This window comes from Lepidochelys kempii, chromosome 10 (genome assembly GCF_965140285.1).
Source record: "Lepidochelys kempii isolate rLepKem1 chromosome 10, rLepKem1.hap1, whole genome shotgun sequence".
NCBI lineage: Eukaryota > Metazoa > Chordata > Testudines > Cheloniidae > Lepidochelys > Lepidochelys kempii.
The window spans coordinates 65,563,685-65,582,072 of record NC_136389.1 but is presented as its reverse complement, the minus strand read 5'-3'; the positions used below and the strand labels follow the sequence as shown (position 1 = coordinate 65,582,072).

General features: G+C 39.0%; 2 protein-coding genes across 4 annotated transcripts in view; one reads left to right on the top strand and one right to left on the bottom strand.

Moving 5' to 3' along the window:
• FAM227B (family with sequence similarity 227 member B) overlaps positions 1-18,388 on the top strand; it is a 211,675-nt gene that overhangs the window by 85,444 nt on the left and 107,843 nt on the right. The window lies entirely within an intron of this gene.
• The window catches only part of FGF7 (fibroblast growth factor 7), a 107,410-nt gene that overhangs the window by 41,269 nt on the left and 47,753 nt on the right, over positions 1-18,388 (bottom strand). For all 3 annotated transcript variants that reach the window (XM_073303969.1, XM_073303968.1, XM_073303971.1), the window contains one exon: positions 17,810-18,385. In XM_073303969.1, coding sequence (XP_073160070.1) covers positions 17,810-18,095 — 286 coding nt within the window. In that variant the 5' untranslated portion in view covers positions 18,096-18,385. The remainder of the gene's footprint in view (positions 1-17,809; positions 18,386-18,388) is intronic.

Genomic DNA, 18,388 nt, shown 5'->3' with positions numbered 1-18,388 from the left:
TGAAGCTTTTCCATGTATCATTTGTTAAGAATTTTCATGTTAGACAAGGTCACCCATTGTGTATTAAATGCACTTGCTGTAGTATCAGATTCATATTTTTAAATGCAGAGTGACAACTTTTGGCCTGCTAAAGTCAAACAAACTATCACTGGTATTGTTTCATGCTTCTAACAGTATGCTTTTGAGAATTATTAAATTGAAGTCTTTACATGCAGTGATTTAGGTTCTCTGGCTCCTTTGTGCCACTCCAACAGCACAAAGGGACTAGAAACTGTCCAGGTGTCCCCAGCAGTTTGAGGTGAACTGCAGCAGGCATGCAGCTGGCATAGCTGACTCCTACATTACCCTCTCTGAAACCACTAGCACAGAGGGCATATCAAGGTGTTGTCAGCTATCTGCAGTTGGCAGATGGCCTTTTGAGGATGAAAGCAAGGCAGGATAAATAAATCTGTGCTGGGTCTGGAGCCAGCATAGAATCAGCCGCATGATCGGGAGCTGTAGCTTGCATCCCCACTTTGCCCAGCTGAGGAGAAGCTGGGCTCAGCTGAGAATATGGGCCTGTAACTGCATTGTGAAAATAACGGACTAAAATATTAAATATTTGGATAACCATATGAATGTTGTATTAACCTTCAGAATGAGATCACTAATGCATCATTTCACAATTCATGACCTCAAGCTCTTCAGTAATTACAATGTCCAATTATGTGAAGGTAACAGTACTGTATGTTGTCCTATATCTTTTGTATTGTGGAGGACACTCCTCCAAGGCTCAAAGTTCATGTAGTTGTTTGGGGAAATTATGCTTTTCCTGTGTAATTTGTGCAAAAAGGGTAATTGTAAATTCCTCTGATATGTGGATAGGGTTACCCCTAACTTGAAAGGGGATATAGTTAGTGAAAGTGAGCCAATAATATAAATTCATGAATAAAAAAATTGTTTTTGTTGTTGAAATATCAGGCATGCAGTTTAATCTAGCCCCTAGGAAAATCTGTTTTGTGTAACTATGGAGACAATATGATCACTGGCCAGAGACCTGAGTTCTATTGCTTTATCGTGTTGCAGACTGTGTAACCTTGGCCAACTCACTTAGGCACTTTAAAAAATATTATCTTAAGTGATTTAGGAGCATAAGTTTCATTGACTTGCAGTTAGGCTTGGATAGTAAATCACATTTGAATATGGATTTATGCTTCTAAGTAACTTAGATGCTTTTGAAAATGCACCCCTTAATACCTCCATACCTCAAAATTTAAAAAAAAATAAAAAGGGGGTGGGGAAATGAGAGGTGGGAATGATATTTCTTCATATTTGTAAAATGCTTGGAGATCTAATCCTGAAATGTTCTATTCATGTTTATTAAAATTTTGCCTACGTTAGGGTGTCGTATTGTCCCAGTGATAAAGTGTTTTTGAACAATTTCTCCAATGTGTCAGGAGAAGATGTGCCTTCCTTCACAAAGTTATTTTCTACTTTAATTTTCTAGCCAATGGGACTACTTGTGCTTGAAGTTAAAACACATACTTAAGTGCTTTGGCTGGATCAGGTCCAGACTGTTCACAGGTGATTACTAGATCAAGCCTTTCCCCCCACATATATCATAAGACATCTGGATAATTCTAGGATTGGGGCATGTAGTACCAATGTTACCTTTTTTGTTTAAACCAGCATCCTAGCCATTGTGTACATTTCCTGTTTTCCCCCCTGTTCCTTTAGAATCTGGATGGAAGTGTAATTTCAGAAACTGTCACATTAAGTAGTTCATACTATACCCCCAAAATATAACAGAACAATACAATAGATTTATTCAAATTAAAGACAAAACAATAATTCAGTGCAAAATTTGTTAATTTACATAGTTCCCTTAATTCCTAGAAAAGTGTGGTAATTATCAAATCTTTTTGCATTTGCCATTATACTCTCTAAACTGATGGCTACAACCGATATATTTCTCAAGTCACATAGAGAAGCAGCCAGAAAAATGAAGGCATGTCAGCTTGAGTCAAATATTTTCAATCAAGTAGTCTGTGCATCAGTATATTAATTTGGACATTCAAGTGTCTACACTTTATTTCCAAAATGTAATTGCCATGTTGATATGTTTACTAGATAGATGAATTGACCACTTTGGAATAGTGTTCTTGCAATCATATATTTTGACATAAGTCTTAAGAAATAAATTTGATTGTTTTCCCTTTCTCAAATGCCTAGATATAGTACTTCATATTTTGACATATGAAGACGAGAAATGTGTGAGTATATTGTGTGACAGGAATAAGAACAAACCTGCTAACTTTCAGATTTTGTGAGGCTTTTTATGATTTTCTGACATACTGGTTAAGAAACTCTTCTTGCTCGTTTTTCTGTTCTCTCTTTGGATCTAATGCCATTTATGGAAAGGAGGGGAATGACTGGCTCATTGCCTAAAACAGAGTAGGCAGGTTTATACACAGAAATTTTGTCATTATATTTGTGGCTTTCCCAAGAAATTTAATATTGAATATAAAAATATTATTATTAGTTAGTAAATGTCAGCAAGATGTATTAAATACAATACAAACCTGTACTGATTGATCACAATTTACTGAAGTAAACAAAATGTCTCGAAACCAAATTATTTGAAGACAGATAGAGATGCTTTGTGGAATAGAAGTTGGAAAGTTATTATTTACTTGAAAAAATAATGCAAAGAGCCAATCATCCATTACAAATCATTGAGAACAGAGTCAAATTTTATCCACAGTTTTTTGCTTTTAATTCTCAAGGTGTCTTCTAGATCATTTAAATTGCTTAGTGCAATTTTAGGAATACACTAATGCTGTATGTGCAGCAGCCATTATATGGCAGGCTTGGCAATAGCTTGGATATATTAGACATTACAACCTGTTTTGGGGGTTATTTGGGGGGTTATTTGGGGGATCCTTAATTTCTATTAGGACTGCTATTAGAAAAATGTAAAAGGCTTCATGTAAAATAGTGGCCTGCCCCTTTAAGGGCCAGAAGGCCTTGGGTTAGTCAGCCCTGTTGAACTGTTCAGTTAGTTGTACCCTGCTACACCTATGCAGAGTGTGGGACTTGAAAGGAGGAAGAGGAACCAGGTAGGAAGTTCTAGGGACATGCTACTAGAGTCCCCTGGAGGCTTGGGGAAAGAGCTGGCATGTGTGTGTTCTGTAGCTAGCACAGAGGTGGGAGATAAGCCAAAGAGGAGAAAAAGCCCTAAGGATTAACAAGTTAGGGGGAAGCTAGCCTCCAGAGGAGCAAGCTGTGGTAGACAACAGTCTGTAAGAACAAAAAGAAAAGAAGTACTTGTGGCACCTTAGAGACTAACCAATTTATTTGAGCATAAGCTTTCGTGAGCTACAGCTTACTTCATCGGATGCATACTGTGGAAAGTGTAGAAGATCTTTTTATACGCACAAAGCATGAAAAAATACCTCCCCCCATCCCACTCTCCTGCTGGTAATAGCTTATCTAAAGTGATCACTCTCCTTACAATGTGTCTGATAATCAAGTTGGGCCATTTCCAGCACAAATCCAGGTTTTCTTCTCCCCCCCCCAACTAACCCACTCTCCTGTTGGTAATAGCTTATCTAAAGTGACCACTCTCCTTACAATGTGTATGATAATCAAGGTGGGCCATTTCCAGCACAAATCCAGGGTTTAACAAGAATCTCTGAGCGGGGGATGGGGGGAAGAGGTTACCTTGCATAATAACTTAGCCTGAAACCAGTCTGTAAGAAGAGTGGGAAAAGGACTCTGCAGAGCCTGAGTAGTAGTGAACTGTCTGAAAAGGGTTACTTGAAACTTAAGAGACAGCCTGGGTGGGGCAGAATGCCCTGGCTGGGGAAGAGAGCAGACAGGCTACCTCCAATATGAGGTGAGAAAACAGGCTTGAGCTAGGAACTGGTTAAGCACTAAGACCTGCTGGAGGCCCTTGGTAAGAGAACAGACCTGATCTGGATGTTTGGGTTGATTGCAGCACAGGTGCTGCCAGACAGACAGGGAGACAGGCTATTGCTGCTGGGAGTCTGCTTATAAATAAGGGGACTGAAGCCGAGCTCCTCGGAGGCTGCAAGTTCTTTTATTTTGATGCTTTTGTCCTTTTTGACCCCAAAAGGAGTTGAATATCTTAAAGTGGCTTGGCTTAAGACTGTTGTGGGGAAACTGATGGAGCACTGCAATGTTGGGCCTTGCTGCAAAGGGACACTCGAAGAGGGTGAGTCTTGTAACACTTTGTCTTGGTGGAGGATGGCTTTTGTAACTAGCTAGTTTAGGAGTGGCTCTATGAAGTTGCACGAAACTTGGTTGTTTGATTTTATTTATTTATTTATTTATTTATTTGTAGCTAATCGTAAAATACCTATGTGCATGAGACCCATTTACTTGTCATAGATGCACTTGATCTGTTGCCGAAGGTTGTTTCAGTGGTCAGTAAAGTAAGCATTAGGAGGGCTCCAAAGAGGTGAAATTCATTTCAGCTATGAAGTCCAAACAATCACAGATGCATGGTCCTTCCTCATTATCACACTCCCCACCAAACTATTAGGCCACTGTGAAGACCCGACCTGCAGCCCTGGTGGCTGAAGCTGCATTTCTGAAATGCTATTCTCTAGCACTGGTGGCACCCCCTGCATGTGAAGCCTAAATGTTGTGGAGGCTCTTGCATTTGACTTTCTCACCAGACTGAATTTTGCCTTTGCTCATAAGGTGGACCTTAGAAGCAAACCACTCTGCTATAAAACATAGCCTGTGGATAATATATAGTAACAAACATTATTTGCGAAACTACACACAGCTGCTGCCTCTAAATCAACCTAAGCCCCACCAATAAACCATAGAGATTCAACCAATCAAAAATGGCCTGGAGTGACTTTTCCCTATATGACAGGGTTCAGAGTAGCAGCCGTGTTAGGGTATGTCTACACTACGAAATTAGGTCAAATTTATAGAAGTCAGTTTTTTAGAAATCGGTTTTATATAGTCGAGTGTGTGTGTCCCCACAGAAAATGCTCTAAGTGCATTAACTCGGCGGAGTGCTTCCACAGTACCGAGGCAAGCGTCGACTTCCGGAGTGTTGCACTGTGGGTAACTATCCCACAGTTCCCACAGTCTCCGGAAATGAGATTCAAAAGTTCACGGTTCTTTTCCTGTCTACCTGGCCAGTGCATCTGAGTTGAGAGTGCTGTCCAGAGTGGTCACAATAGAGCACTCTGGGATAGCTCCTGGAGGCCAATACCATCAAATTGTGTCCACAGTACCCCAAATTCGACCTGGCACAGGCCCACCTTCACAGGTGGGCCTGTGTGATTTAAGCACTAATCCACTTGTCGGGGTGGAGTAAGGAAATCGATTTTAAGAGCCCTTTAAGTCGAAAAAAAGGGCTTCATCGTGTGGACGGGTGCAGGTTTACATCGACTTAACGCTGCTAAATTCGACCTAAAGTCCTAGTGTAGACCGGAGCTTAGTCTGTATTCGCAAAAAGAAAAGGAGTACTTGTGGCACCTTAGAGACTAACCAATTTATTTGAGCATAAGCTTTCGTGAGCTACAGCTCACTTCATCCGATGAATGCATCCAATGAAGTGAGCTGTAGCTCACAGAAGCTTATGCTCAAATAAATTGGTTAGTCTCTAAGGTACCACAAGTACTCCTTTTCTTTTTTCTCTGTATATCGTCTAGTGTGCTGTGTGTCAATTGCTGGGTTCTGTGACTAGTGCGTGCAAGCAACTGTGACGGGAGGAAGCAAGCGTGGGATTGGAATAACTTGGCTAGCAGAAGTGACAAGTCAGTACTGTCAGTATCATGTTCACTCTATGGGGTTCAGTTTTTGCTTTCACCCTCCTTCAGAGCTCCTGTCAGAGGGTGTGGCTTTTGTTTCCACCAGGTCTTTATGGCAGAAGCTGCAGTAGGGAGGAACTGAATTAATGCCTCCTTTTGGCTATCCTGCCCTCCTCTTAAGCCAGTATCGCCTTTTTTTTTTGGCCCGCCATCTTATCACCCTGTGGATCAGCTAAAAAGCCTGTGTATTGGCTTATTCTGTCAGATGCCAATGTAAAACAGAGAAATATTTAACCTAATATGTCAGATATTACCTCTGAGTTTGTCAACCATGCGAAGGAAAGACACACAATCTCATAAGTATTATACCAGTTTTAAAGATTATTGTAACACAATACTTAGGGATACATTTTCAAAGATAGTGCTGATTCTTTTACACAACTGATATGCACATAAAGTTCCACATTTGCCCATTCATCATTTATAACTGTGAACACAAGGAGGCAATTTAGGGCTCAATGATCCTATTTTTCCCATGAGCAGCTGTAGGCTTTACAAGCACTAGAGATGCATATGTAAATTTGGCAGGTGCAACATTTGAAAATTTGTTCCTAGGATTTCAATCCTAGATAATAAATTGCATAGATAACAGATTCCCAGTAATCAGTGGTAATACTATTGATTTACACACAACAGTACTGTACACAGCCACTTAAATATCTAAATGTCAAATTTTAAAAATTGGAATCAATTCACTATTCCAAAATTGCTAGATTACTAGTGCAAACTCAATTCCCATTAGTTGTAGTTTTTGAGAACATTGCCTTATAATTTATAAATGTGTCTTGCATGCAGTTCCAATGTATCAAGAATACAAAGACAGACAAAGTTTGATCAGCTTCTTTTCAAAGTCTACAGCACCTCCCTGTGTCTATTAAAACATTTTAAAGCAAGCTAGACGTGGAAGAAATGGAAGTAAAGTGAGGAATATTTATTACAAATTCTTCTATGAAAAAATATTTAAAAGCTCATGTAGCAACGTAGGGGATTTTTTGTTATCCAAAAACTTAATTAGTCTGTTTACCCAAATTTACTGAGTTTGGATTAAACTGATGATGGTAGGATAGTTGGTGATTGTTGCTGCCTCTGAAGCAGATATTCTTTTGGTTACAAGTGTTATGAAAGGGGGCACAATCCTTGTTTACACTTATGGTTACACATTGAGTTATTAACACCCTGACTCTGATTTCCTTTAGATGATATTCTGCTTAAAAAAAAAAACCATATACACCTCTACCCTGATTTAACACGGTCCTCGGGAGCCAAAAAACCTTACCGTGTTATAGGTGGAACTGCGTTATATTGGGGGTAGAGGGATTAGAGTGTACAAAGAAATAATGTGCTTTGAAATTTTACTAGGAAAGATATATTTTTATTTCTTTTAGGATAAAAATGTTTGTAAACTTGCGAACTAAATCATTTTTGTTAGTAGGGGCAGAGGGTCTCGGGTGGGGGCGCAGGAGGGAGGCAGGAGCTGAGGGAAGCGGCAGCAAAACCACCCAGCCTGGCAGAACGCGCAGCACCCACTGGCCGGGGTGTGGGAGGGAGGCAGGAGCTGAGCGAAGCGGCAGAGGCAGTGGTGGCAAAACTGCCCAGCTCAGTGGAGTGTGCAGCACCCCCTGGCCAGGGCATGGGAGGCGCGGAGCCAGGGCCGGGGCTGCAGCACGGACCTGCTCTTTGGCTGTAGGCCCCCGGGCTGGGGCATGAACTTCCAGCCATGAGCCACGCCCCAGGTCACCGCAGCTTGGCTGAGCCCCGCCATGCTGCCCCTGCACATCTGAATCGACCCCTGTTCCCCTTCCCCCCCCATGGCCCCAGCCCGGCACCCTTAACACGCCACTCAGAGCAGCGTGTGGGAGCCAGACACGCTGATGTGCTGATCCGCTGGAAGGCACAGCCCCACCTCCCAGGGTGCTGCTTTACCGCATTATCTCTGAATTCACATTATGTCAGACCACGTTATATAGGGGTAGAGGTGTAGCATGTATTTTGTTTAACTAAATGTCTGGATCATGTTGTCATGCCAGCCTATTGTTTTAGCCTTAAGTGTCAAATTCCCAATATAAGATTATGCCTACTTAACCATCCCCATATTCTCTGAGAATCATAGCAGAACTACTAAATCCAGTTAAAAATTGCTTATGCTTACAAACATTAAATTAAGCTTAGAAGGTCAAGTGAAAACCCAGATGCTTTCCTGCTTCCCATTTCCAAAGCAAATGCTAGTTACAACAAATTAAATCTAATCCTATAACCTTACCTACATTGGTAAAAATGGGAGCCATATTTCACTGCCAGTGGTAGCACCCTTGGAAGCTGTCGTGTAGACAGAACTCAATCATTTTACCTGTCTTTTGGCTAGCCCTATTTAGCCTACAGGAGCACAGTTTATACAACAGTTGCTGCTATTTCTACCACAGGTGGACTGCACCAGTGGGTACTATCATTGAATTACAGCTCCCATTATAGTCAGTTGAAATGCAAGCTATGGTTACACAGACACAAAATCATAATTTATAGAAATATCCACAAGAAAAAGTGAGAAGCTGAGATACTGTGTCAAATGTCTGTATTATAATGCTGATCTGTAAACTAAATATAACATACTGAAAATTGTATTAGCAAATACTTGCTAATACCATGTTATTCTCTACTATAATTTAATGACAATAATTTAAAATATTATTTCCCAAGATAAAAAGGTCCAGCTCTTCAGATGGGGTAAATTGGCAAAGCTCCGTTGACATTAATGAGGATAGGCAAACATACACTAGCTGAGCAGCTAGATGGTTATGTTTAGAATACCTGAGTGTTCTGTTGATAAGTCCTATGAATATTAGGTTAATTTAGTAAGCAGTACATGGGAGTTATGTGAACAAATCCCGTTATAAATTCAACTTCACCTTGTCCTTTGTTTCACAAGCAAAATGCATAACATGTCAATAAGGCATATTGATAGCATCAGTATTTTTATTGCCTCTGTATATTATGCATGCAGTTGTCAGCCACATCTGTGAAAATCCATTTCCAGCTTTTCAACACCAATTGTTACACAAAACTTTTTCCATGCATACAAATGATGTAATGTGTTATGAAACTTTTAGTCTGACAATACAGCAGTTATAATTGTTAACCTCTATTGTGCTCTTGCCGTATGAAACTCAAAAAGAAAAGGAGTTCTTGTGGCACCTTAGAGACTAACCAATTTATTTGAGCATAAGCTTTCGTGAGCTACTCCTTTTCTTTTTGCGAATACAGACTAACACGGCTGTTACTCTGAAACCTGTCATGAAACTCAAAGTTTCACTGTTAACATTTGTTTAATTTTTTTCTAACTTGCTGTACCCTAGTCAGTTCATATGATACTTCCACCAGCTCATATAAAAATGAACAATAAAGTCAATGGTTAATATGGACAACTGAAGTTCAGCTCCCAAATATAGTCCTAGATGGTCAATTATGCAAGAAAGCAATGTGCCATCCTAGGAAAGTAATGTTCTTGACTTGCCCAAATTAATTCTGCAGTGATGAGTAAAATGTCCCACAGTATATTATTATGTGATACATCTTGAAGCATGGAGCAGTATGAGTACATACTTACAGATGTCTGGGATATTACAGAACTCCAAGGTTTAAAAAAAAAAAAAATCACACAGTCCAATTTACTGAGTACTCAAAGACCCTACAAATCTAAAACAACACAGCTAGTTTGAAGTGGCAAACAAGGAGATCCCATGCCTTTCAACAAAGACTATATCAGGAATCAAACTGACTACCAAAGTACTGTAATTTCTGTATAGCAATTGGAAAAATACTTACTGCATTGAGATACCAATTGAAACTGTACACTCCTCTGTCCAGAGAGTAAATTAGGTTTCATTAAGCTATTTCCAGCTCCTGATTCAACATTTTAGTAAAAGGTATTTACTACATATAACACTTATTAGAACAATACTACTTTTATTATCTGCTTTTATAGGGCTTTTCATCCATAATGTCAAAGCTCTTTAAACCCCATTTTACAGATGGCGAAACAGAAATAAAATGACTTGCCCAAGGTCACTGAATAAGTAAGTTGCAAAAACTGGAATAGATGTTAGGCCTCCTGAGACCCAATCCAGTGCCACAACATCACATGTCCTCACAAAATGGAGAAATGTCATTTAATTCCATGTATTTTTCCTAGAAAAGGTGAGCCCAGTGCGGTAATGTGAGAGGTTGAACCAAGATAATTAAACAGATTGTAAACATTGACAAATAAGGCTAGGTTGAGAGGAGGCAAAGTAATTTATCCTTTTAAAAAACCATGTAAAAATAAATATTTTTTATCCACATTAGCAATAATAAAATTTAATTCAAAGATGCTTCCACTTCCTTATGCAAGGAAGTACTTTACCCATTGATTTAAAGGAGAAATAACAATTTGTACATTTTTAGAATCACTTCAAGTTAAATTTTTAATTTTTTATAGGTAGACTGGTTCTGGAGTTCTTCAATAAGAGAGATTGTAAACTCTCCCAAGTGGAGCAGATACAATCTCCTCCACTTTCAAGGATGTTTTGAGGTGAGACAGAATATGATGGAGGGCCAAACTCTTAACCTCTTACTCAAAACAGTGAGCAGTTTGGCTCAATATGACTTCTTAGTGACTAAGCATTTGCCAGTGAGAACAGGTAGTTCAAAATCTGATCTGGATTAAGGATAAAATTACCTGGCAATCATGGTGTTTTCTGGTTGTTGTTTCCTTAGATACAGTCATTCTATTCTTATACTTCGGATTATAATCTATGCCTTTTGTATACTAAATTTAGGATATATCTACAGATCAGCAGGCGATATTACAAGATGGTTCAGCTTTGTGTATCTTTTGTATCAGATTTGCTGGAACCATTTAAACCTGAGTTTTCATTCTTGGCATCGCCTACCACATCCAGTTCGTATCATTTTATTCTATTGTCTGGCTGTAGCGAAAGAAGGACAGGAGACATTTGACATGGGTTTAATCAGGCCTCAACTTTATTATTAGATGTCTGGGAATCAATCCTGAAGCACTTACACGAGAGGAAAGTGATCAGGAACAGTCAGCATGGATTCACCAAGGGAAGGTCATGCCTGACTAATCTAATCACTTTCTATGATGAGATTACTGGTTCTGTGGATGAAGGGAAAGCAGTGGATGTATTGTTTCTTGACTTTAGCAAAGCTTTTGACACGGTCTCCCACAGTATTCTTGTCAGCAAGTTAAAGAAGTATGGGCTGGATGAATGCACTATAAGGTGGGTAGAAAGTTGGCTAGATTGTCGGGCTCAACGGGTAGTGATCAATGGTTCCATGTCTAGTTGGCAGCCGGTATCAAGTGGAGTGCCCCAAGGGTCGGTCCTGGGACCGGTTTTGTTCAATATCTTCATAAATGATCTGGAGGATGGTGTGGATTGCACTCTCAGCAAATTTGCGGATGATACTAAACTAGGAGGAGTGGTAGATACGGTGGCAGGTAGGGATAGGATACAGAGGGACCTAGACAAATTGGAGGATTGGGCCAAAAGAAATCTGATGAGGTTCAACAAGGATAAGTGCAGGGTCCTGCACTTAGGATGGAAGAATCCAATGCACCGCTACAGACTAGGGACCGAATGGCTAGGCAGCAGTTCTGCGGAAAAGGACCTAGGGGTGACAGTGGACGAGAAGCTGGATATGAGTCAACAGTGTGCCCTTGTTGCCAAGAAGGCCAATGGCATTTTGGGATGTATAAGTAGGGGCATAGCCAGCAGATCGAGGGACGTGATCGTTCCCCTCTATTCGACATTGGTGAGGCCTCATCTGGAGTACTGTGTCCAGTTTTGGGCCCCACACTACAAGAAGGATGTGGAAAAATTGGAGAGAGTCCAGCGAAGGGCAACAAAAATGATTGGAGGTCTGGAACACATGACTTATGAGGAGAGGCTGAGGGAACTGGGATCGTTTAATCTGCAGAAGAGAAGAATGAGGGGGGATTTGATAGCTGCTTTCAACTACCTGAGAGGTGGTTCCAAAGAGGATGGTTCTAGACTATTCTCAGTGGTAGAAGATGACAGGACAAGGAGTAATGGTCTCAAGTTGCAGTGGGGGAGGTTTAGGTTGGATATTAGGAAAAACTTTTTCACTAGGAGGGTGGTGAAACACTGGAATGCGTTACCTAGGGAGGTGGTAGAATCTCCTTCCTTAGAAGTTTTTAAGGTCAGGCTTGACAAAGCCCTGGCTGGGATGATTTAGTTGGGGATTGGTCCTGCTTTGAGCAGGGGGTTGGACTAGATGACCTCCTGAGGTCCCTTCCAACCCTGATATTCTATGATTCTATGACTACCCGTCAGATAAAAGTATATAGTGCAGATAACCCCATGTTTGTTCTGTAATTACATGGGGGCTTTTTACCAGCTCCCCCTCTTTTTTTCCATCCAGGTCCCTCCAGCAAATCCATTGCTGAAACCTTACCGTCCACCAACCCTTGTAGGAAGGTTAAAGTGGGCTATAAAAATGGAGGGTTGGCTCCTTACCATACCAATCATAGGACTCCTCAAACACCCCCCATTCACTCCTTTAGTGAATATGTCTTTTTAAATCCTTTTCCAAGCCATTTATTTGGTCACGGTACACTTTTTCCTATGGAGAACCTGCACTGGACCTCTGCCTTACACTTAAATAATGAGTTGCGACATATAGCCTACCACCCTTCATGCCATGCATGAGTAGAGCCCTTCCTGAGCCTGCTATCAGGAAGACCAAAAAAAAAAAAACAAAACCCAACTATCCAAGCCAGTATGATGGTAAGGGAAAAATTCCTTCCCAGCCCCCCTAAAAAAGGGGCAGATAGTGTAATGCCCACAGCAAGTCTTGACCAAACCTGGTATTTTACCATCTAAAGGGGAGGGAGGTTGAGTCCTGCTTCAGCCTGCTCTGTGTAAACCTGAGGCTTCCAGTGCAGAGCTGCCCCTTTTAAAGCCTGCATTCCTAGGGGATGAGTCAGTGACCATGCTGACCCTTTTCAGCAGTTTTCATCTCCTCCCTCCTCCCCCCAGCCATAAAGCACTGTTCTCTGCATTCAGCCAGCCAGCCAAACACCACACCGCTGCTTAAAGGTGCAGGGCAGTTGTGTTAACAATGAAATCATGTTGGCTTTTTGTGTGTGTGGGTATACAGTATGTAGCAGTTTGGTCCACTTCTAGATTAAATTTGTTAATTTTCTATGTGGCAGGGTTTAGAGTTGGGCTAGACTACGAGTTGAACTAGGTTAGGTTTCAGGTTGAATATGGGCTAGAATTTAGGTTTGATTAATGATGCTGAATCTTGGGTAATGTTCTTATAAGATTTTGTCCAAAACAGTAGAAGTCTCACAAGGCCAAGTTTTTGTGTGACATTTCTGCCATTTTGTGCTAAGATCTCATTAAGAGCTCATTTCTTGTAGGAATTTTGTCCTCATCCAAAACAGAATGGGGGTGGTGGAGAAGGTACTTCCTGGTTTGAGAGGTGGCTTGATACTGGAAATTCACATTTAAAAACTCTCTCACTTTTTTAAAACAGTTATGATTCAAGATTCTGGGGAGGCTTTTGAAATAATTAAGAAGCCATTTGTCCTTACAATGAAACTTCAAGACTAACAGAGCATGTAAATTCCTAGAGCATCATCCAGTCCTAATTGTAAAACCTTTTAGACTGATTCAAAATAAGCTCTGTTTTTGACTTCCATTTTGCACAAAAACTAATAAATCTGCAAGACTTCCATAATTAGAACTGAAATGATGGGACGATCAAGCAGTAAGAAGGGGAAGCTAAATTATTTCAAAAGGTAGCAATTGATCGCTAAGAGAGCTATCCCTCACCTCTCTGCTCCACTTGCTTGGTCTCATTCTATTACTGGGACAGAAATACCTCCTCAGTCTGGATTTCATGTGCCAGTTTGTCTCTGAAATTAACTGAGAAAAATGTTTGACTGTTTACTAGGAGAAGCAAGGTACAGTAAATAGGTGTTGAAAGCAAAACTGAAATTAAATATTCTGAAGGGTTGAGACTTCTGCCTCACATCTGTCTCTTGATGATTATTTTAGTGTTCTAGTGAGAGGCTCTTGGCTCTTACTCTGCACTTCAACTTTGAGCCTGAAGAGTGGGGTTATTTCTGTCAGATGCAGAATGATTTCCTTTGCCTAGTGGTGGGATATACTATCTTATATGATTGACCAAATTTACTCTGTAGTTTTCAGCTGTATGGCCAAGAGATGGGTGTCTGCCAGGAGATATAGAGATGTTTGATACAGAAGGTCTTGTTATACGGGGGAAAAAAAACCCCTAATGATTCACAATATTTCAATAGCTAATCATTTTTAAAGATTTATTTGAAGTTCTCCTTACTGAATGTGTGTGTGCAATAAAAATTCTTCTTATGCCTAAGGGGGTCATCATTGATCTGGCCCAGAATTCAGCAATTTGCTTTGCTAGCACAGAAGACATGAAGATTAGGTTAGATTTTGGGGGGGAGGGGGGGAGGATGCTATTTTTTTTTACTCAAACATGCTGACTAAATTGTTGCAATAAGTATTTGTAACAAATTAACTTTGAATTATGAGAAATGAATTGGAGATTAATATTAAGAATTTGCTTCAATACGTTATCATGTAACAACAAGCAACAAATACAATTTTACATCAGAGTCTGCTTGATGAATGTGTTCTGTCTTCTATGTTTGCTATGATTTTCATAGGGCCACATTATTCTGACTGCATCCTGTATGTTAGGAGAAGTTTGATGTGCAAATAATTGCAAATAATGTACGTATTAGATTTGACTCTGTTCTTGTATTACTTATTGACTCCTCACAATCATTGATTTGTATTCTTGGTACCTCAGATCCATAATCTTGATTAATATGAGAACCATCATGTATTTCGTCCTTCTCAAGTTGCCTATGCAACATGATAGTGTTATGTCATCTTTGAAAGATTTCTAGTTGTAAGGAAGCTTTGCCTATTGTCCATGTTGTACAATATATGATGTATGGATAAAGTGGTGATTTCTGTCTGCAAAACTCAATCTGGCATCTTTCATTAACACTTACAATACATTAACACTTAAATATTTACAATGAGATTTCTCTACTTGAATCTGAGTTTATTGCATGCTTCTGATAGTGAACCAGCAGATAGACGGGTGTTAGGTTCCTCTTCTACATCTGTGGCTTTATGACAGGATCGAGCTTAGATTCTCTCCTACATTCAGGATACAGGAAACCACAGTGTTTTTTTACATCAGCATTTCCATTTCTTATGGGAGAAAGTTGGGGTTTCCTCTTTCAAATATAGAGAATCCTCTAAATATCTTTGCATTGTTCTAAGATTATACGGTGGGGCTGGCAGGATAGAATATGAAGACATTTCTCAGAGCAGCAAATGAATCCCTGACAGCCACAGAAGCTGGTTGACTCTGATGTGACTCTTTTGGGGTATCATCCATGCAGAGAAAATGAATAGTCTGGTTTACCACTTCCAGCACTGAGCATTGCAAACTAGTGAGTCACCTAACAGAGATGAGTGAAGTTTACACATGCAGATTTGTCCATTTCAGTAATAGATATAATTTTACAGACAAGTTAGATAAAAATAAGAGCTGTTTGAGTTTACTGCTGTGAAAACAACATTTGTCTGGGGGAAAGAAAATTAGTCCAATCTTTTTCTTATCTGAACACAGACTGGAAATGTGTTTAGTATATGGCCACAAACACATCTTCAGAAAGAGATTTCTTTCATGTTCATTTGCACTGAGGGTATGTTCTCTTCCCCCCCCCAAAAAACTGTATTAATCTGAATTAAATCAAGAGGAAATAAAGTGAGTTTGTTCTGATTTATATTTTGATTTGATAATACACACACAGGAGGTCCTCTGAAAATACTAGCCTGTTATCATTGCTAAATTGATTTCTCCCATGCCCTCTATATGTGTATTGTTTTTTCTATTCTGCTTATCCAACAAAAGCACTAAAATAGTTATTTCCTAGTATGTGCAGTAGATGAAGTATAGCAAGCATGTTAAATTTAATATGCTGGGAGACCTCCCGCCTTTCTCTACCTTACATGTGGCAGAGACACTTCCTTATCTCATACCTGATTTAGTAGATAAAGTATTGAGGATTTTGTGTTGCAAAAAAACCTGAACTTTGAGTCAAATATGCTACATTTTACTAAAAACCTAGATAGTAGTAATTAAATCCTAAAATAAACACTTATTAAAATCATTAATATGTAGCAAAAACATGGACTCACAGATTAAGAGCCTTTACTTGAATTTGAAATAATGTTAAATTACAAACCAACACATTGGTTAAAGAGAATAGTATAATAAAAAGCAAATTTGCATAATTATTTGGGAACATGTGATCATATAAACCCATCTAGAGAGACAGTATACAAGTAACAAACAGATAAAATATGATTGTAGTATGCATTAGTGTTGCAAAAAAAATCAGAAGACTGTTTTTATGTAGGAACATTTAGGATGAAATCCTGGCCTGATTGAAGTTAGGGGGCCAGGATTTCCCTTGTAGATATAGTCCTGCGGTCTTTACTCTGGCAATGTCCCACTGGAAGTCAATGAGAGGTTGCCTGCATAAGAACCAACTAAAAAAATTGCTGGATTTGGCCCATAGCCAATAAACTGATGTTTTACATTTTCCAAGCCATATGGTTATGTATGATGGAATAGATTGTAGGGAAAAAAGGAGACTAATATAAAAACAAATTTTAAAAGAAACAGTAAAATTTGCAAAGAAAACCCTTTGAGTTATGTAAGATGGCCAATGCTAGTTATAATCATGAAGTAAATATGATGCAGCACAGTACTTGAAAAGAATAGGAATTTGTTTGGGGGGGGGAGTAAATTTTCAACTGAAAAATAACTAATCATATTACTATCTCTCACACTTTGATTTTTCTTTTTTTGCTGTTATAATGCTCCCTAATTTATATGGCAAATAATAGAATAACATTTAAAACCATCACAGGACAGAGATTTGTTGTTTAATAAACACTGTTCACTAGAACAATATATACCTCTGACACTTTAAAGCAATAATAATTTTGTACTTATTCTCATTTTAAGTGCTACAGTGTATAATTCTCTGTATTTCTCTTCTGTCTTAAAAAAATTATGCACCAATATTCTTGAAGTAGATGTGGTATTTGCCTAAATTTACAATACCACACACAAATTGTAAAATTGGTAAAATCAGCGCATGCAAACATAATATCTTAAAATAGTGGTATATGAAAATCATTTTAAATATTGATATAGGTGGATCAGGATTATTATCCAACTCCCCGTAGTTCATGCTAAAAGTATATTTAGTATAATTTTACATGTCCACCCTCTCTGGGTGAGTGATCTTTTTGGAAGTGAGAGAGGAGAGTATTTTTTCATTATCCAAGTAATAATGAGCTGTAGAAGCAATATTAGATTTTATTCTAGCCTGGCAAATTGTCCAAATGGTTTTGCAAGGCAATTTTCATATTTCTTTCCATTGCATTTTCTAATATTGAATATATTTTAATTGTTCAGTCACACATACTGAGCTTGTAGGTAGTTTGTGTCCTACATAAATGTGGTTTAATGTTTCATAAGTACTTTATGAGCATAGAGTTTGCGGTTATATATTTTCAGATGTACAGCCTTAATTCACTTGTTAAAATAGGCTCTCTGTTTGCTAATAGTTACCAGCTGTAACTAATACATTAGCTCTACAACATACTGGTAACGTATTATTTAAAGTGACGCATTTCAAAATCAATACCAAATGTCCTGCTGTATGATCAATTGGAAAACATGTCTGATAGAATGGTTACTGCGCTATACAAAATTATTGTGAAAGCATCATAAATGAAGGGATAAAAACCAACAATTCATAAATTTTAAAATCTTTCAGTACAAATTTCAAAAGCAGAGACATTACTTACTATAGTTGTTGTTTGCTTCTCGTGTCCCTTTTATTTTGCCTCGTTTATCAATCCTCATATACCATTGAGTTCGACAGAAAAGTCTTCTCACTCTTACATCCCCCCCTTCCATATAATCATAACTTCTGGTATGTCGCTCAGGGCTGGAACAGTTCACATTTGTAGCCATTTGCTCTGGAGTCATGTCATTGCAAGCTAAAGATATAGTGCCCACTAGAAAGATAATGTAAAAATATGATCTGTAGAGCAAAGTCGGCAGGATCCATGTCAGTATCCATTTGTGCATTATAGTGCGGTGTTCTGGGTGTTCATGAACAACATAATGAAAATTAAAACTCAAGTAGATCGTTGCTCCTAGGTCATTGACCTGCCTTCTGTCTTTACAGCGAGTTGTAGATTGATTTAATTGAGATTGCTTCCTCTTCCAGAATTCTGATCCTTATTCCTTAATAGTTACTGATGTTGAAACAGGATATCTCCTTAAATATCTTTTCAGTCAGGATATCCTTTAAAGAAACCGGTTATAATAACCTTGGCTGTCATGACCTTCTGTACTACTTGAATTTGCTGCTTGCACTG